This window comes from Marmota flaviventris, chromosome 8, assembly GCF_047511675.1.
Source record: "Marmota flaviventris isolate mMarFla1 chromosome 8, mMarFla1.hap1, whole genome shotgun sequence".
Classification (NCBI taxonomy): domain Eukaryota; kingdom Metazoa; phylum Chordata; class Mammalia; order Rodentia; family Sciuridae; genus Marmota; species Marmota flaviventris.
The window spans coordinates 3,448,732-3,475,369 of record NC_092505.1 but is presented as its reverse complement, the minus strand read 5'-3'; the positions used below and the strand labels follow the sequence as shown (position 1 = coordinate 3,475,369).

At 44.8% G+C, this 26,638-nt stretch overlaps 1 protein-coding gene and 1 non-coding gene across 4 annotated transcripts; both read right to left on the bottom strand.

Annotated features, from left to right (window-relative positions):
• Window positions 1-1,980: 1,980 nt before the first annotated feature.
• Zbtb21 (zinc finger and BTB domain containing 21) lies at window positions 1,981-22,540 on the bottom strand. 3 transcript variants are annotated; one of them, XM_027929229.3, is made up of 3 exons: window positions 22,441-22,540; window positions 7,624-9,209; window positions 1,981-7,020 (listed from the first exon to the last, which is right to left on the bottom strand). In XM_027929229.3, the coding sequence occupies exons 2-3, from the start codon at window positions 9,194-9,196 to the stop codon at window positions 6,026-6,028; spliced, it is 2,568 nt and encodes an 855-aa protein (XP_027785030.1). In that variant the 5' UTR covers window positions 9,197-9,209; window positions 22,441-22,540; the 3' UTR covers window positions 1,981-6,025. The 3 variants fall into 3 exon arrangements, with proteins under 3 accessions (XP_027785030.1, XP_071471112.1, XP_071471113.1); XM_071615011.1 differs by having other exon boundaries at window positions 1,981-9,209; XM_071615012.1 differs by lacking the exon at window positions 22,441-22,540 and adding an exon at window positions 22,341-22,392 and having other exon boundaries at window positions 1,981-9,209.
• Window positions 16,787-16,859, bottom strand: Trnaa-ugc (transfer RNA alanine (anticodon UGC)). The gene has a single exon. It is a non-coding gene; the product is annotated as a tRNA-Ala (tRNA).
• Window positions 22,541-26,638: the final 4,098 nt, after the last annotated feature.

Sequence of the window (26,638 nt, the reverse complement as noted above, 5' to 3'; positions counted from 1 at the left end):
TTCGGTGGCATTCTGGCCCCAAGTGCAATGCCTACTCTTGAGGAAACTCCAATTAAGGGACACGCCAACAAAGGATCTGTTCATAGTTGTCCAAATGATCAAGGCCATGAAAGTCAGAGACTGAGGAGTATTCCAAATTGAAGGAGACAAGAGAATACTGGGTTGCCTGAGAATGGGGCAGGAGTAAAAGTGAACAACGGCATGGGGGACAGGTCTGTTATCGTCCTACAGCATCACCACAGGCAGCATGCCAAGCTGCACCTACAATGAGCACTCAGTGCCAGCTGATGCCCTCATCAGGCAACTACATACACTGAGGTGACCCAATGGGCACTTCAGCAGCACCAATGACACACACACCATGTCAAAACGATGATGGCAGTACATGAGTGCTGGTCACTTATAAAGGGACTTGTCAATCTAAAACTGGCCACTGGCACATTTCTATTCTCCTTGAGCTTGCTGAGACCCATGCAAAAGTTAAAATATACTGTGCATCTCTAACTAAATAGCTGCACTGAAATGCAGACATATTTACTGTTTCCTACTATCACCAGCTAAAAACAAATAGGTTGGTGATCCCCCACCTCAAGATTTCTTTGTTGTAATTGTTTTTCAAATGCTTAATAGGCCCCTTCTGTTTTTCTAGCCTGGAAACATATGAATAATGGACTCTACTCTCAGGCCCCTCCTTGTCTAGTGGAAGGACCTGGATGAAACAGAAAGCAGCAAGTGCACTGATGGGCCATCAGGAAGCACTACTCTGGGCTAGGAAGAGGAGTGAATGGAAAGGGCCAGGAAGCATTTCCTGGAGGAAATTATGCCAGCCACAGTAAGTAGGGCTGAAGATCCTCTGCTGGGCAAAATGCAGGTTTGTGTTATCTCAAGGCAGATGGCCAATCAAGGGGTCCTCCTGGTGGAAGATGTGGGCCATAGCCAACTGACACTTGAATTCATGCTACGGTGTTTGTATCACACAAGAATCCTCCTCTCCAGCATCTGCCATGCCCGAGCAAGACCTGCCACCCACCTATCTTAGTTCATCAAGAACTGAGCCAAGATTCAGCCTCGGGCAGGAGAAAGTCCCAAACATTGGGGTTGTGGCTTTGTCACTACGGCATTTACTGTCATGAGTGTGTGCTGATAACCTAGGAAGATGAGACACGAGTGCGACAAACTCAAACCTCCCAAAGATATTATTTCTAAGAGAAAAGGAAACTTTTTAAAACAAAATGATATCCATTCAGTGGCTAATTGAACAGCAGGTTAAAGGGTGAAAATTAAAAATCGTTGTCCCTGTAGTGTGTTCAAGACACTTTTAGGCAGCCGTTCCAAAATAGGCCAATTTGGATATCAACAAAGGAAAACAAGGAGGTGAGAGCCATGGCACAGGGGCTTGCATCCATTAGCCCACGAGCACCTCTTCCCTTGGCTCTAGTGCCTTGTCTTCAAGTCAACCTGGTGAAATACCTACAGCTCCACTCTCCTGTTACGGGAAAACTAATATAAAAATAAAAAGAGAGGCCGCATCCCATGTTACCAAAAAGCCTTGCTAGAATGAAAAATACAATGCTGGAAGCCTTAGGTTAGGAAAGAGAGCCAGCCTATCAATTGCCGTGCTGAAGAACCAATGCAAAGTGCACGGCACTTTCTTTTTAGGTATTCATATCCCCTCACATTCACCTTAATAATATTACTTTGAAAGTAAAGGAAAAGGTGAATTAAAAGCTACTACTTTGAATAGAAATGAAAAAGGTGGACAAGCAAGGTAGCTGCTTATCTAGTTTTAATTACCATATATTTAATACAAACTTGATTCTATAAGAAACCACGAACTGGGGAAAACCAAATATCTCCCATAAGTCTTAAGTGGACATCCATATTATCCAAACAGGAGGCCTTTCTCCTTACTTTCATAAATGCAAATGCTACTAATCATTACCATCAAAGTGCAAAACGTAACGAAATCATGACTCAAAGCAAAATACAGTACAAATTTATTGACTCCAATCATTCTTAGTTAAGATTTAAGCAAAGTGAACAGACAATATAATTAGGTACAAGTAAGCAATGGATTAACATTAGATATTCTATTATACTATGAATTTTCAGTCCAAAAAAGCTTATTCCTAAAAAAAGTGATTTACTCCAAAGCCTAACGACAAAAACATATTACAAAACCACTTATTCATTTTTCTTTAAACAAAATAAGCATATATTCAATGCAAACTGTGAGACAGTTTTGTATTTGTCAGTAACAAATTATCCACCTTTTGAGAATTAGTATTAACCAAGAATAACTATGGAAGTTCAGATGGTACAAACAAATGACTAAAGAATTCTGATTCAATTATTGTAAAGATTTACAGTAAAATGCTTTGGTTCCCCAAAGCCTGTCTCTGAAAGGAATTTTTGAAATACCTGATGTTCACTCTTTCTCCTCCAGAATCTAAACACTGAGTTTCTTCCTGTGGTATGGAAATGCCCTAGGTTGCAGCACTCCCTGGTAAACACTGAAAGAGCCCATTCGAAATCACGCAAACATCAAACTTCTTAAAGTGCTAGAGCCACAAGAGGAAAATGTATTTCTAAAACTTTAAAAAGCTTAGTAGCCAGTGTTTGAACTTATTAAAGAATGTGTATTATCATTATTTAAATCAATGTTTATTAAAAAAACACCAATGAGATATCAGAAAACTGACAAACTGACTTGTAATATTCCAATAGCTAATTGAATGAAATTTATCAAGAAATCTGTTAGGAGTGACACCTAATTATTTATATATAAGAAAATTAAATTTTTTTTTCTTTTTGTAGTTCTGAATTATAGTTACACAGGTGTGTATGCACCCAAGAACCCAATCTGAGGGAACAAAGGCCAACTTCAAGTCTGTTCTGTCTCTTCCACACCCTGACTATTCAGCCAGGCAGGAGATACAGCCACCCGGGACTCCAGGGAAGGGCACATTCCATTCTTGCCCCATAGCTGCTACTCTCATTAGCACCAATAGGGGCTTTGTGTGGATTTAGGTGATAACCAATTAAGTGTTGGACAAATTTTTACAGAGAGAAGGCTATATGACCCATTCCAAACAGAAACAGGAACAACATACATCTCCCCACAAATGCCAAAAACATCCATTAGTGAACTGCTAGTTGAACATTTTGGTAAAATTATAAATGCATACCAACTAGTCTTAAGCATGAATATTCTATTGATCTTGAAATATTACTATAAAATGCACAATATTTGTTACCTCCATTGCTTACTCTTGATAAAAAAAAAAACACTTTTATGTTACTCCCTCCTTACCTCACATAAAAGGATTCAATAACAAGTTCTCAGATTAACAAAGAATATATTAAAACATTTTACATTCTTTCCACACTGCGTAAAAAAGCAGGCATCCTGAATACTTACAAGGAATAAATGAGTTTTCTACATTTTCAAAAATTAATTACAATCAGAAAAAACATTTACAAGAATATCTTTACCATCTAAAGGAGTTGCAACGATGAAAGACCAATTTATTACACCAAATATTTGCCTACTGGCTGAGATAAACATTCTTTAAAAAACTGTTTACTGAATAAAGCGATTAATGTGTCTTTCATTATTTTACTTCTTAACATTTAAAATAGTTACATGAGTGGAAGCATTTTTTTGTTGTTGTTGTTTCTGACCACCAAAATAAACTCTTTCAGCCTAATGCTTTTAAGGTACATTATAAAAAGTAATAGAAAATCCAGAACTGCATTATAAATGTTTTTTGGTTCAAATTTTTATTTGAAATCTTATACTTCTTGCCTAGACAAAAAAAATGTGACCAAGACAAAACACTGGTTAATTTTTAAAATCTAACAGATATGCAGAGCCTATATTGAGATCAAAAATATTTTTTTACTGATTAACAGTATTATTTAAAAAATCTTCAAAAATGTAGCATAAAGGTTCAAGTCCTGGGACACTGAATCTGCAATGCCAAGACCATTCTGTATCGTGGAGTTATCACAGATATGCCAACAGTCATGTAGGTGTCAGGGCAACTGTCTTCTCCTGAAGTGGCAGCTAGTGCTCAGAGTAAGAATGACCACATTAACAGGGAATGAATTCCATATGCGATAATCCACCATGATGTCTCTTTCATTAAAGGTCATATGCTTTAGTTTCATCTGTAAAATGCATAGATTTCTTCAAGAAAATATAAAGATGGCAAGAATCAGTAACTGCAACCTAATTTTATTTTCCTTTCTTCATCAAATTTGAAAACAAAATAGAAATAACTACTAAAATATTTGGGGATTTTTTAATAGCTTTTTCAAGTGAAAGGATAAAAGGCAAATTTTCATATATAATTTCTGTAATATACAAAGTCAATTAGTATTTTATAAAAATGACTGTTTCAATAAAAAGAATATCTCCCCCACTATTGATATGGAATGTTGATGATGAGACTGATAGGTGGAGTTCTCTTCTATTAGAGCACAAATTGAAAACTATTTCTCAGTCATCATAGTTGACTTTTCTAATTTGAAAGAATACCTAGTTTAAAAAAGGTATAAACTTGGAGTCTTAATCCGTATCACTACCTACAAAGGATTTCGTGGTTTCAGTAATATTTCTTTTATATATGTAACCCTCCCCACAAAAGTGAAATAAAAATTTTCCCTTCTGAAACACCTGAATGAACTTTGGATAACACTTACTAAAAGGCTTTTAATTACAACTGTCACAAAATAGGAAAAGAACAACAACAACAACAAAAGCCCAAACCCTATTACCAAAATAAGTAGCAAAAAATCAGTTTTGGACCCTTTATAAGTGCTTTGACACATATGTTTGAATATTAAGTAGTGGCCTAGAGCAGATGGTTCTATTACTGCTATTTTAACCACTATAAACTCCAACTCATCCTAACAGAAGTCTTCATAAGAGACAGAGAGGCAGGAGAATGGTGTATCATACACATTGTTCCTGGGAAGTACAAGGTGGGGCTTCCTCCTCTGCTGAGGTCTCTAGAAGGAAGTGGTGGTTCAGAACATAGTAGAGTGGCTGTACTGGTTCCTAGTGGTAGGATCTGTCTACACACTTGTCCCCACCCACCTGTCACACTAATGTTGAATTCAGAATGAGTACCATGTCAGCTTTGCATTTTGTTCCAATTATACTCAGACTTTCAATCTGTGACAACATAAATTGGAGGAAATCAAACACGCACAGTCCTTTCAACGCAGGTCTGATTTAGACTGTGATACAGAGGTCTCTATGACACGCCTGTTGCAGCTGAAGCTCCTGGAAAGCGTGGACTCCTGTGAATTGTATTTTCATTTCTGTGTCTTCCTTGGAGCATGACCGTTATTTGATATACTAAGTGACAGAGAGCAAGTTTTCATTATTCTGTAAAAATCTAAGTGTGACTATTGCTGATTTAAATTTCTCACAATTTTCATAGAAAAAGAAAGTTCTTACGTGACCACAAAATACCAAATATTTGTTTTTATCAAGTGCCAGGATAACTTGTTAAAGTTGAGGTTTATCATTTTTTATTGCTAAGGTGTCTAAGATCTAAATCAATACTGCCAACAACTCCACTTCTTCCTGATACATTTTGGCCTTAAGAACATGGCTAAGATTTAACTAGAACTTAGGTGTCTAAAATAATCAGAAGAAAGAATACTCTGACAGCATTCCACTAATCACAAATCAGTAAAAAACCAAAAACCTCAATTAAATGATTATACTGACACCTTGGAATGAGGATTGTGCAATCCATCAAGATTAATCCAATTTCAACAGTAACGAAATCAAACCCCATTGTTGCTGTGAGGTCTGGAATCACAATATTTTAGAGTTTATTTCTGAAGTTGAGTTAGGACATTTCTAAATAATGTCATTTTATCCCAAACTTAAATTCAAGCATAACAATTTCCAACCTTTATTATTATTTTTTAAAAAATATTTTGTTTCTTAGGACAGTTCACAATTGAGGGGCCTCCCATTTCATATCGGGTAAGTGTGGGTCTCTCAATTGTGTGTCTGTTCGTGACTCCAGAGACTGAAGGCTGTTTTGAATGTCCTGTGGCAGAGCTTACACATAAATTGTCTTTTAAATGTGATTGCTGAAAGGGGCGGGGCATGGTAGAAAAGAGTGTCCGACTCCTGGGGTGCAAACAGTTTCTCTGTGGCCAGGGTGGGGTTTTCAGGCAGGCTAGTGGGGCTGTCAGGTTCCAGAGGCTGGATCTTAGGCAGGGGTGGCGGTGGTGGCAGAGGCGGTGGCGAGGGGGAGTTTGTGGGGACGGGGCATACCTCTGCCTCTTTATGTGCCGTCTCTTCTGTGGCCTGAGACATGTGGGACTGGAAGTGACTCCAGAGCCGGAAATTGGTGCGAAAGGCTTTGTGGCACACGTGGCAGATAAAGGGCTTCACTGAGCACAGCAGCTCCTGGTGTCGCTCCAGCTGCTTGTGGGCTGGGAACACCTTCCCACACTTCTCACAGGGCCACACGCTGGCCTCCTTGCTGGGGCCTGCTTCCTTAGGGGCTGCGCTGGCCTCGGGCACCTCCTCCTCAGCCTCCTCCACAGGCTCCTCTTTGACCTGGATTTTCAGTTGTTTGGAAAGACTAAGGTCTTCAGGGAGACAGGAGGAATCCTCTGAGTCAAAGTTCACTTGCTCTGAAGAGTCACTGAATGCGTTATCGTCTTTTGGTGTAGTGATGTGATTTACCTTATTCGGCTCCGGCTGGGGCTGGGGCCTAGAAGCAGCTGTTACTTCGCCATTGTGCTCCAGAGCTGGCGGGGAGACATTCTCAGTGGGGGCCATGCTGTTCTGGTTGTGCACTTCCACCTGGTGCCGCCAGATGCTGAAGGAGGACTTGAAGGTGCGCATGCACTCGAGGCAGGTCAGCTTCTTATACTCACACCTGTCCTCATGCTCCTGCTTCAGCGCGGGCGAGAAGAACCTGAGGCTGCAGTAAGGGCAAACGGTGGCGTTCCGGCATAGGCGCTCATGGTTGCCTTGCTCTAGAAGAGAAGAGAGCTTAGCATTACAGAGGCGGCACGGGTAAACCTCTTTGCTCTCTACTGCGCTTGCTAGAGGAGCATGCTCTTTTGGCTTAGCAACTTTATTTACTCCGAGGGGTCTTTCTCCGGGGTGCATTTTTATGTGCTGCTTAAACTGAGAGAGAAAACGGTACGCCTTTCCACAGTAAGTACAAATGTAAGCTCCTTTGGCTCGAGAGCGCAAGTTCCTCTTGATGACTTGCTGTGCTGGGGAGCTACTCTGTCCCTGAAAGCCAGGCTTGCTGCGCCTCAGCTTAATGATCAGGGCCTTCTTAATCTCCCTCTCTCTCACTATGTCAATCAGCTTTCTTTGGAATTTCTCATCCAAAACTGCGTGGGAACTAGAGGCTGGTGATGGGTTCTTCACTATGCCGTGTTGGGTCTGACAGTGTGTCCACACTTTGAAGTTGGTGTGAAACCTCTTGTGACAGATGTCACAAGCGTAGGGCTTCTCTGGGTTATGGTACATGTTAACATGGCGGTGAAGACCTGCTGTTGATCTAAAGATCTTAAGGCAATGTTTGCATTTAAATTTTTTGTTTGGTCTTGTCCCCTCCAACTCACCAAATTCGTCTTTGTTCAAGTCAGAATCTGGGAAATCTCTGTCCAGGGGAGGGTTTGTGCTGTCCTCACAGTTATCTTCTGATGCAAGAGGCCCCTGCTCGTCTGCCTTTGCCTTCTTGAAGGGTGACCTTCTGTCTGCCTGGAACCTCCTCTTTGCTGGAAGCCTGCTCATGTCCTTGTGGTCATCTTCTGTTTTCAGAGGCAGGTCTCTCGTGGCTGCTGCTGCATCTCCTACTGTAACGCGGATGATGTCTGAAGGGTCTGACAGTGGGCTGCTGGGCTCAGTCTTAATGCGCACCTCAGTCACCGGGGAGGCCCCCTCCCTGTCTGTGGACTGTGAAGCACTGAAGGACCTGAGGCGATGTGGTTGTAGCACTTGAGGCCTGTCATCCAGGGTTGTTTTTTCACTACAATCTTTTAAAGATGATTTTTGCGATAAAGCACAAAACACATTTCCCGGTGCATCACTGGACACTGCAGAAGATCCCTGGGAAGATTTCAAATCTATGGAGGGTGAGTAGACAGGAACCTGGCTATCCATTGACAATGACCGTCTGAGGAGGCTCTTAACAAGTGGGCCACTTCTGTCAATGCTTTGGTTTCCAGAACCAGACCCACTGGACGGGACTACTAAGCCTAACTTGGAGTAGTACAACAAGTTCCTATCTTCACCTTGACCACTTCCTTTGTTACTTTCTTTTAAGAGATAGGGAGTCTCTGATGAGCTGCGGAGAGACAAAACAGGCGGCCGTGGTCTTGTCAAGGCCAGCTCTATAGCTCTTCCCTTGGGAAGCTGACCACTCACCCCTGGCTTATCGTCCACGGTGTCTCTGTCCTGCAGAGACTTCGAGGGCAGCACTGCATTCCTCTTCACCAAGGTGCTTTTACTGGGGTCATCCAAAGACCCAGAATGCTCAAGAGACTTTGAAAACCCTGCATTACTCTCTTTTGGCCAGCTCTTTTCAGTTAATGACAGATTGTGAAGTGGTTCTGTTGGCTTCGGAGCCGGTTTATTGGTACTGGTCTTGGCTGCAATACTTGGTGAGGGCCGGGAAGCATGGCTCAGATCAGGTGGATTCTGACCAGCAGCTTTCCCTTGTGTTTCACTTCTACTCTGACACACGATGACACTTCTCTTTTGAGAACTGGTCTCTTCATCCTCTATGGACACTCTTTTTCTAGTAGGACAGGCTGGGAAGGGGGCCTGTGGGGCTTTGGAGACAATGTTGGTCAGGAAGGAGATCCCCAGGCTGTAGCCCAGCTCCTGCACAGCGGCAAGGCTGCTCTTTTCCACAAACAGGGACGAGGAATAGATGTAGTTCAGCACATTGTCAAAGGCGTCTGGTTCGCAGAAGTCCAGCTGAAAGACAGTCTGCGACTCATTTTCCTTATTTGTGAATAAACTCTGAAAGTACTCACTGCTGGCAGCCAAGACATTCTTATGAGCTCGGAACTTCTGGTCTCCAACAATCAGGAGCACATCACACAGCTGCCCCTTGAGGCGCTCTTCATTGAGAGCGCTGAGCAGAGAGATGGCATGCGCTGGGTTAATGTAGTGCAGCAACCCCTCCATCGCTCGGGCTTCTCTGAAAAACAGAAAGTAGAATTATCTCCAAAACTGAGGTTAAAGACTCACCAGGGCAGGCAGAGCCAGCTGTCTTTCCACAGGCTCCAGTGTTCAGCAGAGTGGGCTGACAGAAGCTTTCTGAATAACTTTACTTAAATGACAGTACAAATATACAACACTGTTTCCTGGTGGAGAAAGATCATCAGTCATTACAACTGGAGAATTTTAGGAACTCAAGACTATACTTTAGACAAAGACTGCTAAAACTTGGTAGGTATATATGGAAGTGATACTTTAATTTTAATAAATTAAAGTTTATTACTCAGGATCCTCATTCAGCTGATGCTTGGTTTTATTCATTAATTTGGAGAATAAGGATGAATGACTAAAACCTCTGAAGTCTATAATTTTAAATCAATTTTATTATTGCACATTGTATGTAATGGGAATAGTACCAATGGGTTGCAAAGTACAGGTGCTGTCAGACTTTTAAAATGGGTAAGGATTTGGAAAGAGAAAAATCTTGGCTAATTAGCAGTAAACCAAAGTGTTTAACAAAGGTTAGAAGCATTAAAGATTAGGAACTTTTTTTTTTTTTTAAACACAAATTACCTTGAAATCTCTTGAATACTATTCTAACCAAATGGGATTTTCAACAGTACCACCAAGAAAACTTCAGCCTAGAGCTGGGATTGTGGCTCAGTGATTGAGCGCTTGCCTCACATTTATGAGGCACTGGGTTCAATCCTCAGCACCACATAAAAATAAATAAATAAGATAAAGATATCGTGTCCATCTATAACTAAAAAAAATATTTTAAAAGGAAAAAAGAAAACTTTAGTTTGATTCTAAACTTAATTAAGGGATTTGAACTGAGGTTTCACACTGGATTTCCCTTCAAATCTAAAAGTGGATGAGTGTGGTGGGTGACTGTGAGCTCTGGGTGCCAGCTCCTCCCTGTGAGCCAATGTCCTCAGGCATATCTGCTGGATGCCTTATGTGAAGTAGGAGTCAAGCTGCCTCCTCTTGAAGGACGTGGCAAAGACGACAGGAGCCAGCATCTAAAACATAATAAGTACTCAACTAATGCACTTCACTTTCAAAAATTGCAGGATAAATAGGTACTTAATTCAGTATCAAAGAAAAGGGTCCAGATTAACTCTCTCGTGCTCTCAACGCAGACAGAGGCATTCTTACAGAGGCAATGCTGGGCTCCCCACGATTCTTCAAGTGAATTTCATAACACTTCATCTCTTTGGTTTTATAATGTCATTTTCTCTTTGAAATATTGTTATGAGACTGAGATATAGCTCAGTGGCAGAGTGTCTGTTCAGCATGCACAAGGCTTTGGGCTTGATCCCCAGCACCACCAAAAATAAAATAAGTATAAACACACACACACACACACACACACTCATGACATTTACTTTTACTATCAGAATGGATCCAAAGTAATTAAGAACTTTGTGACAGTCTCATCATTCTGGAGAGAGCACTCTGCAGATGAACCGCACTCAGCCCCAGCACCTCTACAGGTTCTCTCCTGGCTCCAGGGGCCCAGCCTTGGCTGGTCAACCCAGGCCCAGGTTCTGTAGTGCCAGCAGAGAGCAGTCTGTGAGTTGCCACACACAACCTGTCACTCCTACTTTCACTCCTTGGCACCATGCTGACTCAGAAGTAAGGCTGTGCTTCCAGGATGGATGACTTCAGCTGGGCCACAAACCAGTCCTGGGGCAGAGTACCAGATTTCCCTTCCCTCCATGCTGCTGTCATTTCATAGTCAATGGTAAAACTTCATTCTTCTACTTGTGACTGTTTGACAGATACCACCTTCCCTTCCTTTTAATTTTCTGCCTCACTTTAAGAACCACACAACTATTTATATAAAGAAACCTCATCTTTTACGAAGGTCAGAAGAAAAAGAAGCTTATAATGTCACAGGTATTGACTTAGCTTTATACTGGCAATTTGTAGTAACCCTATGTTAGGCTGAAATGTGAAATACATTCCTTCCCTTGGATGACAATCAAGAAAGCTTGACACCGTTTTGAGCTACCTAACCTCTCAGTTTTTGCCACTATAAAATAGGGACAATAATAGGGACAATAAATAGCTACTTCTGCACAATGTTTTTTTTTGTTGTTGTTTTTTTGTACCAGGGGCAGTTTTTTGAACTCTGGGGCACTCAACCACTGAGCCACATCCCCAGCCCTATTTTGTATTTTATTTAGAGACAGGGTCTCACTGAGTTCCTAAGAGCCTTGCCATTGCGGAGGCTGGCTTTGAACTCGCGATCCTCCTGTCTTAGTCTCCTGAGCCGCAGGGATACAGTACCCGGCTTGCACAATGCTATTTTGAGAGTCAAGTAATTGCTATCACTTATTTAGCACCTACAACACACTACAAATGGTACCAGAAACCTCTCATGCCACTCACTCATTCAACAAAATGGCACCTGAGAAAACTTGAGGAATGAGGGATAAGCCTGAATATATGGAAGGAAGCCATCACAGCAGAGGGAAGCAACGTAAGGGAGGGCTGGAGCAAAAGAGCCAGAGAGCCGAGGATGGGGACATCCCAGAAGCAAGAAGGAGACAGACTGACTGCACAGGGCTGAGTGGGCTGCTGGGGAAACTTCACAATGAGAAACACACACCCACTGGAAGACTGAGCAAAGAAATGACAAAGCTTGAATTGTTTTAATCAGAAACGTAATAGCTGCTCTCTGCTTTCTGATCATCCTGCGAGTCACTTCCCTCCACCATACTCTTCTGCCATGATGTTCTATCACACCTCAAGCCCTGAGAAATGAAGACAGCCTTCTATGGACTGAGACCTCTGAAACTATGAGCCCTCAAATAAACTTTTACCTCTACAATTTTAGTCACAGCAGCAAAAAAAAAAAAAAAGCTGAATAAAACACAAATTAGTACCAGGAATGGGGTCATTGCTGTGTCTAACCTGACCATGTGGTTCAGAATTTTTTTAAGCTTTTTTGGAATTGGTAGGAGGAATTTGAGATGTTTAGTAGTGCAAGCTGGAAATGCTTTAGGTTGTTTAAGCTTACTGGCTGATTCTGGTGGGAGCTCAGAAGACCAGAATGCTAATAGGACCGTGGGCAGTGAAGACAGGGCTCAAGAGGGTTTCAGAGGAAAAGGAGGACACTATTGGTAAATGGACTAGAGGCCCTTCATATTATTTTCTGGCTGAGAAGTTGTCTGCATTTTACCTGTGTCCTGAGACTTTCTGTGAGGCTGATTTTAAAAGCCACAGACTTCTTAATCTGGCAAAAGAAATTTCTAGGCTGCATAACATTTAGGTGGTGGCATGGATATTGCTGGTGGCTTTTAGCTGAATTTATTGTGATAATCAATAGCAGAAAGTGGAGCAGAAAGACTTGAAAAACATGGACTTGAAAGGTGGGAGTAAAACTGGTGCCAAGAAAGCTGCAGTTGTTAAAAACATTACCACCACTAAAATGCTAAAGGCTTTGCCCAGAAACGATAAGAAAGATGGCTTAACAGTATCTCAGGAATTGGCAAGATCATATCCATCTCAGACTCAAGGAAGCAAAAGCAAAAATTCTCTTGAGACCAGTGGAATACCTTTCTTGTACAAGAGGGCCTAGGAAGATTTTTCAACATGCTCAGCTACCCAGGCCCTCAGTAAGTAAGCTACCCAGGCCCTCTTACTGAGGGCCTGGGTAGCTTACTTACTCTATTCTTGTACAAGAAAACTGCTGCAGCCAGGGTCCCTGGAGGCTTGGCTACTGCTCAAGATGGCAGAAGACCATGGTATCAACCACATAGTGCTGGATTTGCAGGAATGCAGGGTGCTGGAATTAGGGGGTCATGGAAGCTTCCACCAAAATTTCAGTTAGGCTTTGAGGCCTGGAAAAGTGCAGCAGGGTTTGAGTCCCTGCAGGCAGCCTCTGAGAGTGATGTGTGGAGATTTGAGGAGGAAGCCAAAGTTGCAGTGGAGACCCCCGAGATTAAGAATACCAGTAATGTGGGACATCGTTGTAGGAAAGCTGCAGGTATTGAAGAGACAAGCCAACAGAAAGGCCACTTGGGCTGCAACCAACATGGTCACACGGGCAGAGCTACACAAGCCCTTTGGAGAGAACATCACGATGCCATGTGCCCCAGATGCTGGATGTGGCACTATAGGACTTGTTTGCCCAGCTGCATTTCAGTCTGGCTTTGGTCCTATCCCTTTCTTGGCCCCAAATTTTGTGAATGGAAATGTTTTCTCTGTACCTTTATATATTGGATACTTGTAATTGCTTTTGATTTTTACAGGAGCTCATGAGGCAAGCTTGCCCTGAGTCTCAGAGACTGTGGTGACTCTTGGAAATGGACAAAATGTATTTTGCATTGTGAGATGATTGTGAGCTTTTGGGGGCCATGTTATGGTTTGGATGTGAGGTGTCTCCAAAAGCTGATATGTGAGACAATGCAAGAAGGTTCAGAGGAGAAATGATCGGGTGGAGAGTTTTAACCTAATCAGTGAATTAATCCCCTGATAGAAATCAACTGAGTGGTAGCTGAAGGTGGTAGGGTGTGGCTGGAGCAGGTGGCCATTCGGGGCACGGCTTTGGTGTATATATTTTGTATATGGTAAGTAAAGTCTTTCCCTCTGCTTCTTGATCTTCATGTGAGCTGCTTCCCTCCACTACACTCTTCCACCATGATATTCTGCCTCACCTGAAGCCCAGAGGAATGAAGCTAGCTTTCTATGGACTAAGACCTCTGAAACAGTGAGCTCTCAAACTTTTTATTCTCTACCAAAAAAACAAAAAATAATAGCCCTGGCTATGGCATGGAGAATAAACCACAGAGCACAGGACACAAGTGGAAACTGGAGCTGATGAGGAGTCTGCTGCCATGATCCAGGTGGCCTGGACCAGGTAGTGGCAGTGGAGGTTAAGGCAAAGCCATTAGGATTGCTAATAGAATGACTGTAGGAATGCAGAAGGGAAGGAGTTAGGATGTGTCTAAGAATTCTGCCACAACAGCCGGAAGGATGTCCTTAGTTGACATGGGGTTTGACAGAGAAATCAGGAGTTCAGATTTTTTTTTTTAAAGGAATTCAGCTCTGATACACTTTATGTGTACGACAATGTGTCCATCAATACATCTCTCTTTTTTTTTTTTTTTAAAGATGGACACAATATCTTTATTTATCTTATTTTTTTATGTGGTGCTGAGGATCAAACCCAGTACCTCACAAGTGTGAGGCAAGCACTCTATCGCTGAGCTATAACCCAGCCCCCATATATCTCTTCTGAAGATCCTTCTCTAACCCCCACCCTCATTTTTGGGACAAGGGTTTAACCCAGGGGTGCTTAACCACTGAGTCACTGAGACACATTCCCAGCCCCTTTTTGAGACAGGGCCTCACTAAATCACTGAGGATAGGCTGGCTTTGAACTCATGATCCTTTTGCCTCAGCCTCCTGAGCAGCTGGGATTACAGGTGTATGCCACCACAGCTGGCTCTATCCCTTTCTTATGCTTTCTGGAATAATTTCCCATATAAACTTCTACGTTAAACCTTTATATCAAGGTTTGCTTTTGGGTGAATCCAAACCAAGACGCCAAGAGAACTTGCATCCACAGGCACAGGTTAAGGAGGTATGTAAAGTCAGCAGAGACTGTTGTGTCTGGGAAGTCAAACGATGCTATTCCATGTATCACATGCACTCTACTGCCAGACAGCAATATTCTTCTTGCTGTTCACTGTTTAGAAAGATTTCTTTCTTTATCCCTTCTTCATAGTCCCTGGTTTTGCTCTAAGTAACTACTTCCAATCTCTTGGACCAAAGGCTTCTATCTTCTTTGAACAAAAACATCTTGGAATTGGGGAACAATAATAAAGTAAGAATTAAGCTATAAAATAAATATTCTCTGTCCTGAAAATTATTTGGGGTGTGAAACTATTCACTTGACTGTAACCTCCATTTAGAGTCATCAATGAGACTGTCTGCTAACAAAGGGGCTATGGATGTCCAAGTTCCTGACACACCGAGTAACATCACAATATTTATTTTCCATTATACTCACTCAAACCCTCACTACATGCTTAAAAATAGCTAATACTTGTGTGTGCTTACTCTTCCACATACATGAAAGTAAACATCTTTCATATAATAATTCACCGTTTACGTAACTCTAGGAGATAGGTACTACTTTTATTCCCATTTTACAGATAAGGAAACTGAGGCATATAAGGTCAAGTAACTTACTCAATACCACACAAATAAGCAGCAGCAGAGCAAGCTTCAGAGGCTGAGTTCTTAACACTCTGCCATACTGTCTCTATATTTCCTTTTAATTCTCACATCATCTTCTGAGCTAGATAGTCACGGCCCTATTTGCAAGTGGGGAAACTGAGGCACTGGAAGTAAAAAACTTGCCTATGGTTAGCAGTAGTGGAGCTGGGAGTCTGGTTCCAGAGTATGGGTTCTAATCACAGTATATGGTTCTAATTACAGTATATGTTTCTGGTGGCTGGGCATCCACCCAGAATGTGCTAGAATCCTATTAAACATGGAGGTTGTCAACTTATCATACACAGCTTGCCTTCTGGAGCTTTAAGTCTTGCATAGCAATAGGACAAGGCAACCGATCAATGCAGTCCAGTATGCAGGTGGCACAGGAAGGGACCCAGTACAGGCTGTGGCCATCGGAAACAGGTGAGAGGACCATCAGGAAAGGAATCAGGGAACATGGTGAGGAGACAGGCAGGAAAGGTGAAGGGCATTTTAAGAGACATGTGCAACATCGAGACAAGACAGAGCCCTGGAGCTGCAATGGATTCTTTTGGCTAGAGTAAAGGGTACATGTGGGGCAGGAGATTATGAGGCTGGAAAAGACGGAAGCTGAAGTGGGGTGGGGGTGGGGAGCTTATGGTGCTTCCTCGCCTTCATTTAAGGCCCTTGCTTTTAGACAATTAACATTCTGGATTTTTTTGTTTTAACCACAGTAGGTGTTATCTATTTATTGAGTTTAACAACTTGAGTGAAATATAAAATGCTTCATTGAGAACATAGGCAAAAAGGGAAACTGTAATCGTTGAGCATCATGAGATGATCTAACAAACTTCTCTGTGGCTGGTGGAAGTGCAGACTGAATTCTCAAAACTCATTTCTCTCCTATTTGGCCCTCAGAAGAGGCCAGCTTTGTTGTTGAGGATACTTCTTCCTTGATGCACTTTTCTGATCCAGAAACAGTAAATATGCTGGCACACCAGACTCCAGTTCTCCTGAAAGTTTTAATTATGAATGAACAGGAAATCTGACCTACCAAAGACCATGTATCTCACATAAAAATGCAGCATGCCTCTGGTGTCCACAGCCCACTCCCTCTCCACTGCTCATCTCTACCAACTCAACATGTAGGCTCCATCACTTCAGCCATGCTGGAAAGCCTGGGAGCTCTTAAAAGGGGGTGATAGGTGGAAGAAAAGGCCTGCTTATAAGCAGCAAAAAAGCTGCAAGGAACCCTCCCAGAAAACCAGAATCACTGACCATTTGGGATCCTCACCCACAAATATTTTCCCAAACTCTGCCTGAACCACTTCTATTTTGGGTGGGGGGGGATACTGGGGATTGAACCCAGGGCCTTGTGCATGCAAGACAAGCACTCTACCAACTGAACTATATCCCCAGCCCCTAAACCTTCTATTTTATGTTTTTTTCTAGAAAGTCCAAGACGAGAGCATCTTTATGGTCAACAGTTCATGGGAGGCATGACAGTTCTGTGGAAAAGCCTTTCCCATAGTTACCACCTATTAGGTGGATGACCTTCTAAAGACCATTTGGACCTCTCTGAGATCTAGTTTCCTATTAAACGGGGTGAGCACTACCTTCACCACATGGAACTTCTGCAAGGTACAAACAAAGCAACACATGTATGAAGCCCTGGCCTGTAGAACATGTCCCATCTACAAGTACACATCTTTCTCCCCTCTCCCCCCTGTTTTGAGGGCCTGCTCCACACTGCATGTCACAGATGTGCTGGTAATGGGAGGTGAGCAAACTGGCCAGCTTCTGGCTCTCCAGGTGCTCACATTCCTGTGGTTAAACAGACAACAGTGTGATGAAGAATTCCAAGAGTATGACAGCAATGGGATTTCAGGAAACTATTAATGTGGTTAGGGGGCAGGACAGTGGATGAGTCATTAGCAGAAACATCAGGGAAGGACTGGGACTCATACTCCCTTGCTAGTTACAGTAACACCAAAGGTTCTATTCTCCACATTTCTATCACAAACACCAAAAACACAGGGATCTCAAAAGCTTGCCTGGCCTCAAGTTCTGGTTCCCTAGAATGGCCACAAAGCCCTTCATTGCTGGATCCCCAAGTCCTTCAGTATACTAAATGCTAAGGAGGTCTGGGCACCCATATCTTAAAGTAAATTAATTTAATGCAATCATTTTCTTCCTTATACCAATGTCAGAACAGCTGCAAGGAATGAAGATTTTTGAGGGGACAAAGGTAAGGTAGGCAGAGCATTCTGGGGACAGAAGCAGAAGAAAGTGAAGCACAGCCAGGCACCAAGTACAAAACTAGGAGGTTAAGTGAGGGGTGAGAGAGGGAGATCAAAAAGAATCAAAATAATCCCACCTTCTTTCAAGTTTCAGAGACTAAAATTCAGGCTGGTATCACAGCTAAGGAGCATTATAAATTACTGTGGTGGCCCAGAACTCTTACTAACAGTTCTAAAGGAAACTGTCTTTTAACACCGCAAACACTGACTTAAAATGGAATTCTGGGAACCATGATCCTTTGGAATGTTGGAGATTGCTTAAATAATCCTAATTATGATACTAGAAAGAGGAAATGCATGTAGCTCAGGCAAACACCCAGTGCACCTACTGACTTTGGAATAAAACACACAGTTCACATGCAAACCCACTGCTGGATTTAGCCTAACTCTCTTCATTTGATTTTACTATTCTATGGTAACAGGATGCTGGCACTGAAGTTCATTCTCATTATCACTCACTTGTTGACAATGCAGACATCCAGAAAACACCTAAAGCTCCTCAGATTTCAATGCTAGACTAGCTTACCCGATCCTTCCAGAGGGTCAGGTTACTACCTTGTACTCCACTCCATCACATTTTCAGAATGTCTGTCTCTTCTCTTGGGTTTGAATTTGATTCAAGAATACATACTCTCCGTCACCACCAGCAGAATGATTTCCCAGTGCAGTTCAGGTCTTAATTGCACCACACCAGGGTGGCCTCTGATCACAGGCAGTTAGTTGGTCTGTTCTGACCATCCAGCAGCCATTCCTCCTCCTCCTCCTGTGAACAGCCCCTTAATTTCTGCTTTGGAAGAACACTTGTCCCATGAGCACAGTCTGATGGTTGCAGACACACACCCCAAAGCCAAGGCCAATTAGAAACTTTCTCCCTAGAACATGGGTCCTGAGAAGAATGACAAGCCTACAGATGAATGAGGCTGATTTATCTCAGCAGGAGCCTGAAAATGCAACCCACTAGTGCCTGATTCAGAATTCCTGGAATTAGTTTGCTTTGACCTTCCTGGCCCAAGGTTTTGGTTTTTTTTTTTTTTTTTTTTTCGTTTTTCCTTCAACCAAGAGCAACTTTGTATCTTTACAATAAATTCCTTTTTCAATTCAAGTCAGCCAGTTAGTTTCTGTTCTGGTTATTAAAGAACCCTAACTAATATATTTCCACGTGGTACTCACTTTTCTTGTCATGCCTTCCAAACCCATGCTTTATAATGCTGCTGCTAGACAGAGCTTCCTAAAATAAGCAGTGATCTGTCACACAACATATACATTAGGTATCACTATTATTAACTGAGCTTATTACTAAACTCCTTTTATGTGCAAGGCATGGTTGCATGTATCTGAAATATAGGGGTTCTCAAAATAAACAGAGCCCCCTTGATCCAGGGAGGTAAATTAGATGATAAATAAGGAAACAAACAAATAAGACAAACTTCTGATGCGCTAAGCGCCCTGATGGAAAAACACAGTGTGATATGAGTGCAATGCCTAGGGGCGTAGCGGACCCTCAGGAAGTGCCACACAACAATTTAGTTGAGATCTAGGACCACTGTGAATACAGGTAGCCTCTGTCCTGGTTAGAAACAAATAATAAAAGCAATGTTTCCTCATTAGATTAAAATGAAGATTTTATAAAACATGGATCCCAAGGCACTATAAAAATCTGCTTTCAAACTATTTTTAAAATTCTTCCCCTTAGCTATCTCCTCACAACTTTCTGCTTCCAATACTCCCAAGACACAACCTGTACACAGCTTCTTTTACCCAATCTGAAGCTTCCCAGATGGTGTTTAGCCCCTCCCCAACTCAGGTCAAGTTCCAAGTCCTCTAGGAAGCCTTCGGTTAGAACTGAATTGTGGCCAGGCCCTCACACATTAAAATCCTAACCCCTAGCACCTCAGAAAGCAATCATATTTGAAGATGAGGTCTTTATAGAAGTAAATAAGTTACAATATGCCCTAATCCACTATGATTGGTGTCCTTTAAAGAGATCAAGACACAGACACACATGGAGGAATGACCCTGTAAGGATACAGGCATTAGAGGCTGTCTGCAAGCCACAGGGAGAAACCAGCCCTATACACACCTTGATCTCAGGCATCCAACCTCTGTAATTTTGAGAAAATTTTAAATGTGTTTAAGCTGCATGGTCTGCAGTCTTTATTACAGCAGCTCAAGCAAACTAATACACTTTCATTGACAACTTTGGCTTATAATAAGCAAACTCCTCCTTTCAATGCCTTCATCATTTACATGGTGGAGATCAGTTATATAGTGCTTACTCATGGACTTGCCTTGCCAATTTCCAACAGGACTGTAAGCTATGTAAGAACTGATAATGCCAGACATGGTATCCTGCTCAACAATAACTATATATTGATTCTTGTGAACTCTACTCCAATGAAATACAGGAGAGGTAATAATACTTTTTGTTTTCCTTAAGTAAAGCTGCTTTGGAATATTATTTTCTGTTACTTTCTGCAGAAAAATCGAAACTATAGACTGGCATGCAAATTCTTCACACTCTCAACTCACATCTGCATCCTTATTGGACTCTCCTCACCATCTCCCCTACAAAGCTGCATACCCAGTTTCTGGCTCCTAAAAAGAGCTTTCCTGCCTCTCTTTTACCTGGCTACTGTCTATAGAAAGATTCAGCTGAAATGTCACTATCTCTATAAAGCTTCCACAATTTGCCCCAGCCAGCAGATCAGTCATTTCAACTACCACAATATTAGACCCCTCTGCAATAATCCCCAACTGTTTCGGTGGATCTGCTTGTATCTATTTCCTCAGGAAACTTCTGAAAGGAAGAGCTCTTGTTTTCATCTGTGTACTGTACAGAAAGAGAACTCACTGGACTCAAGGCTCAAGACCCAGACTTGCTCACCTCTACTTCTCCAACGTTTGTTACAGAGCCCAGTACCAGACATTTTCTGTGCTTTCTCTGAGATCATGTGGACAATGACTCCCACATCTTTATGTCTGCTCAGACTTTTTGCACTCCAGCCTGTTGGTGCCAACCCAACAGATCCAGCTCAGCACCTGTAACCCTCACACCTGCTTGTTCCCCACACATTCCCTGCTGAGCTTGGTCACCCTCACACCTGCTTGTCCCCCACACATTCCCTGCTGAGCTTGGTCACCCTCACACCTGCTTGTCCCCCACACATTCCCTGCTGAGCTTGGTCACCCTCACACCTGCTTGTCCCCCACACATTCCCTGCTGAGCTTGGTCACCCTCACACCTGCTTGTCCCCCACACATTCCCTGCTGAGCTTGGTTGTTGCTGGCCAGGAGCTGTCCTCTGCCAGGGACCTCTTCTCCTTCCTTTACCCTTTGGCCAATCACTTGACACCTGTGAACCTAGCCCTTCAACCCCTCAGTTACTTCCTTCTGGTCCAGGGGCTTCTTTAACAACTCAGTCCCGCATTCCTTATTTTTAGTTTTCCCTTAGCAGTGTGTCTGTGTAACAGTCTGCTATCTAATCCTGTAAATTTCTCAGGGGAAGGCTTATACTTTCTTCAGCTTTTATTTCCACAGAATAAAGTACTCTATACTTTCAACAAACGGTGTCAAAAGGAATAATTAATTAAACAGAAACTTACTTTTAAGTAAACCAATGCCTCAAATTTCAACTTTCTCTTTAACAGCAATATTTAGGGGCAAAGTCAAACTTAGTGACTACTAGTCATCAAAGGTGGAGGTGGGATTCACTCCTTCAGGGGGAATCGTTTTTAAAAAATAATTTTCAATGATAAATCTTCCTAAAATGGATTAACCCTCAAGGTGCCAGGAACATGACACACACTCGGTAACTCGTGACGCAGGGTCATGCTGGTGAACAATCACTGGACTGTGCTGTAACAGATGCCCTCGGATGCAGAGGTGCAGAGCTGGGGAGCTCGAGCACGAGGTCTCTGCCAGCGGCAAGCCGGCCGCCAACCAGCCCGCCCGCTCCAGGCGCGCTGCTCCAGCGCCACTCGGCAGCCAGGGACCTGGGGACTGGCAGTGCGCGGCCCCAGGGCGGACCCTGCAGACCGGCACGGAACGTCTCCGGAGGACGCTGCCTGGGTGCCGAGCAAGGCCAGGCGGGGGTCCCGGGAGCCGCGGAAAGCCCCGGACCAGGTCCTGGGGTCTCTGGACGGGCAGGACGGCGTCGCGAGGCGCCGGCGTCCGCTGGGGGCGCAGGACTAAAGGGTCGACCTGGCCCCGGGGCTGTCACGCTCCCGGCGTGGCAGGTGCCGGGTCCCACCACCGCCCCCACTCCCACCGCCCCGCCAAGCCTGAGCTGCTCAGAACCGGGGCGCGCGCCCAGCCCGTAGGGTGTCCCAAAAGGCTCCGCGTGAGGGGCGCGCGCTCCGCCACCGCGGGGCCGCGGCCGCCGACAACCCGGCCGAGACCAAGGGGGCGGCCGGCGAGGGGCCGCGCATGCGCGGTGGCGAGGGCGAGGCCAGGTGCGGGCATGGAGCATGCGCGGTGTGAAAGCACGATCGGCTACGTGGGAGCCCGGGCATGCTCAGTGAGCGCCGCGGCCCAGCGCACGCGCAGAAGCGCCCGAAGCCCGCAACCCGCTGGCAGAGGAAAAAGGGGAGAGAAATCACCTCAGAGTTACGTCAGGAAAGGCCGCGCTTTGCGGGGAGGCAGTAGCCCCCCACGGGGCCCCACGGTTCTCCCGGGGCGAGGGGCGTGACCGTTACTCACCGCTCTTCAACCCTGAGGCAGACGCCAGGCCCCCTTCCGCTCACACTCGGCTCGCGCGCGCCGCAGCCGCCGCTGCCGCTGTGATTCCATCCATCTTGAATTTGACGTCATCCCACACCAGGGATGAGGTCATCGCAGGCAGCGCTCGTCACGTGCACGGCGCTGGGATTGGCCGCCGGGCGCCGGGGGGCGGGGCGAGGGAGGTGCGCGGCGCGGGGCCGGAGGGCGGGGTTGGGGAGCCGTGCGGGTGCTCCGCGCCCCGAGCTGTGCCGACCCTGCTACCCGCGTGGGCCAGCGCCTGCCGCCGCGGCCCGGACCCTACTTCCTCGGTCCCCGAGGGCAGGCGGCTGGGCAGGGGTGAGGGGCCGCGGCGAGGAGGTGCACGGGTCCCCGGTGGGGGACGGAGGCTGCCGGCGTGGTCGCTGCGGACATTTTGCCGCAGTTGTGCTGGCGGGGCCGCCTCGGAGTCTTGGCTTCCGGGAGCGGCGCACCCGCGGGACCCCTAGGAGTCCGGGCAGCCCTCGGACCTGCAGCGCTGAGCCTGTCGGGTCCAGCAGCCCTCCGAGCACGGGGACGTTGACGTCGGGCGCCGCGAGTGTCGCTCAGCTTGCGGGCGGTTGCGACGCGCCGGCGGAGGCTGTGCCCAGGTGGCCCTCTGGCTGTAGCGGACGCCGCGAGGCCTGCGTGGGAAGCCCCAGGACGCGGAGCTGGTGGAGAACTGCACTCCCCGTTTCTATCCATTTTCTCCTCCTGAAATGACAAGATGCCAGAGGACGGCTGGGGAGAGAACTGGAGGAAACTAGCTAGGGCTTCAGATTGACCCCGCAGCAGTGTCCGCTCCCGCATGTCAGGCTTGTCCAACGCGCTTTCACAGACAGGAGCCTCTTTTTTAAAAGCAAGTATTGAATTAAGTGATCAGGAGGAAACAGCTTACTCTCTGCAACCCCAGTTCTCATGTAGCATGGGTTTTCTGGTGAACAGCACAGCTCCATTTGTTAGAAGACTCACTTCACTTTCAATTGCAACCAAACTAGATAGCAATGCCAGATTGTAAATGCCAGCTTTAGAGAAAGCTTCTTTAGTTTAGACAAGCTACATAGAACAGCTTGACATTTTCTCCAAAGCTTAGAACCCACCAGGAGTCCGTGTTGTGAAGAGGAGATTCTAGAACAGACCCTTCAATTTCTGGATTTTAAGTCAGCTTTAATTAATACTTTTCTGGTATATGTTAAATTTCAAAATTAATTTTTTAAAATATTTATTTTAAATATTTTTTAAATTGTTGATGGACCTTTGTTTTATTCATTTATTTTTATGTGGTGCTGGGAATTGAACCCAGTGCCTCACACATGTGAGGCAAGTGTTCTACAACTGAGCTACGATCTCAGCCCCCTTAACTAATTTTTGAAGTCTGAGTTTGTGCACATGATCCTAGATTAAAATAGTGTATTAAGTGAGGAGTATATGGGAGAAATAATTTTGCATTAGGTTTGTACAGATGAACCTTGTCTCCAAATTAATAGATCTTTTGTTTGTTTAGTTTCACTAATGTTGAGACATTAAGAATCTGGCATCCTAAGTTTTCTCCTACACCTACTTAAGAACCTTAAAGAATGTTTTTCTATATTGAACTGTGGGGTGGTAAAGCAAACTGTGGTCTTGTATTTAGAAGGCAGCAGTGATTATGTGCTTCGAAGGGCCTTGAGGTTAAGGGTCCCTGTAACAAGGCTGAGTGAGCCTCATGTTATCCCTGTTTTATAGGCAGGAAAACCAGTATGGAGCTGCAGGGCCTGAGCCTGAGCTGGAAGCTAGGTTTTCTGTTATACCTGGTGCCAAAAGTGGCTGCCCCATGGTGTTTCCCTAGCTGGCTGCCTGTTCGCCTGCTGGTTTCTAAGCAACCTCAACATGATGCACACTGGTGTATCTGCTTGAAGCCACAGATCACCAGTTGGCTGAACCTTTGACCTTCCAGTTGACCTCTGACTTGTGATACTTTACCAATTCCTTCCTCAAACTCCATGGCTGCAGTTAACATCTCAGTGTCCTGTATTTCCTGCCTCTCTTCTGCTCCTCACCCTCCTGTGTTGGCTCTTCAGCCCTTTCCCATGCTCACCTCCAGTTTCCTAAGGACTATGACCTTGGTTCTTCTGTTATGCTTGCTCTTGGGGGGGGTCTCATCCATCCCAGGACAATCACTGGTTACCTGAGCTGGAACTTGGACACCATCCTTGGGCTCACCCTTCACCTCCGGATTGGGCCTGTCACTAAGTCCTGTCCATCCTGCCTCCTAAATGCTTCTCCAGCAATGCAGCCATTCATTCCAGCTTACCTGGTGTCCTAATTGCTCTCCGAGCCTCCAGTTTTCCCTTTTCTTCACTCACTTTATAGCCAAAGTGTCTTTTTAAGAAGCGAGAGGCATGGTGGCACACCTCACTCAAGTGTTCAGGGTTCTGCATTGTTCTTGGCATAAAGTTCAGACTCCAACCTACACCAGCCTCACAGCTTGCTCCCACCCCCAACCCATTTGCTGGGCCTCCTGCTTCTGGCTCAAGTGTGATGCCCTCCACCTGAGTGATCTCTCCCCTCTCACCATCCAGGACAGTTTCATTTTGTTCCAGGATTCTATCACCTCTTCACCCCACCCCTGCAGTTTCTTTTCAGCCTCCTTTTAACACTTGTGTAAGCACCTTGTATAGGTTTCGCTAGTGCCACTTGTGCAGCTGCTGTTGGATCTGCCTGCCCGGACCTCTCATTCCCCTCGACTGTGTGTCCTCCTCTGTCTGCTGCATGGCCAGCATGGGCTTAGCCTGTGGTAGAAGTTTCTGTATTTATATGGAGTGATAGCCATGCCCTGAAGCACCCCGAGCAGAATCTCTAGCCCCATACGCATATTCAGTTATAAAGAACACACATCATTTAGCCATCTTGGTAGACATTGCCATCTGGATGGCCCACAGCCGTGTACCGGCAAGCTCAGAGCCGCACTTGATAATCTGCTTATTCTTTCCTTCTCTACCCTACTTAAAGGGACTGTCAGCCCTGTTAACCAAGCCAGAAACATAGTTATTTCTCTCAACTTCTGCATTTGACTGGCACTAGTCTTAACAGTCTACCTCTTAAACGTTCCTTGGATCCGTCTTCAACAGTGCTGCTTTGGCTGTTCCAGGCTCCCAGCCCCTCTGGCCAATCTAGCTGCTCCACCCAGTTCCAGCTTCGATTTTGCTTCCTTCTCTTCCCACTCACTTAACCCATTTTCAATTAGATTCCTCTTCCTAAGCACCGAGATGATCAACCTGCTTTCTAGTTGCTACCACCCTTCCATGGCTTCCAGTGATCTGAAGCTTCAGCACTGGCCATGGCCTGTCCAGTGCTGCCGGGTGGCTTTCTCTCTGCCTGACCCAGGCCACTTCACTCCCTCCTCCTCTCCGAGCTCCCTGGATTCAATGTGAATGACACATCTGATTTCTCTTACAAGCGTTAGTCCAAAGCCATCTCCTATTGGGCTTGACATCACCACAACATTTACCCATCTCTTCTTGGCAGCTCAAAGGTCTGTGTGCTCTTATGGTGTGGTGTCCCAGAGCTTTGGGCCGTTGCTAGGGCTGTTGCTTTCGAGCCAGCTGATCTGGCTGGTTGGCGTTTTTCCTTAGAAACTGGTTTACAGTGGTGTCCAACACTGTGGTGTTAGTAATACTATAAAATTCAGTTTGTCTGCATTTCTTGTGCCAAACAAACACAGCCTTTCGTAAGTTGGGGGAGGGAAGTCTGCATGGGATTTAAAACAAGCCTCTCCATATTTGGAAGTGGGAAGTTTTACTCAGCTGTGATTATCATTTCATTTCAAATGCAGAGCTTTCAAATATGGAGATCCAAATTTGCCCAACCTGTGGTTTGGGTAGTTGTCCCTTAAAAAATCTAGGCTGGAGTAGAGGGTAGGGATCAGTTTCCTATGACTGCTGCAACAAATTACCCCAAATGTGGTGACTTAAAGCAACACAAGTCTGTTCTTCCACAGTTCTGGAGGTGGGCGTTGAAGTCTTATCACCAGGCTGAGGTCAAGGTGTCAGGGGGACCTTGTGGGGAGAGTCCATTGCCATCTCTTCCAGCTCTCGGAGCAGCTGGCATTCCTGGGCTGTGGTGGTGTCACTGCGTTCCCATGTCCATGGTTAACTGTTGCCTTCTTCTGTCTGCCTCTCAT

Bases quoted from the DNA above. Each gene is read 5' to 3' on its own strand.
- Zbtb21 (XM_071615011.1), bottom strand. From the start codon at position 9,196: ATGGAGGGGTTGCTGCACTACATTAACCCAGCGCATGCCATCTCTCTG.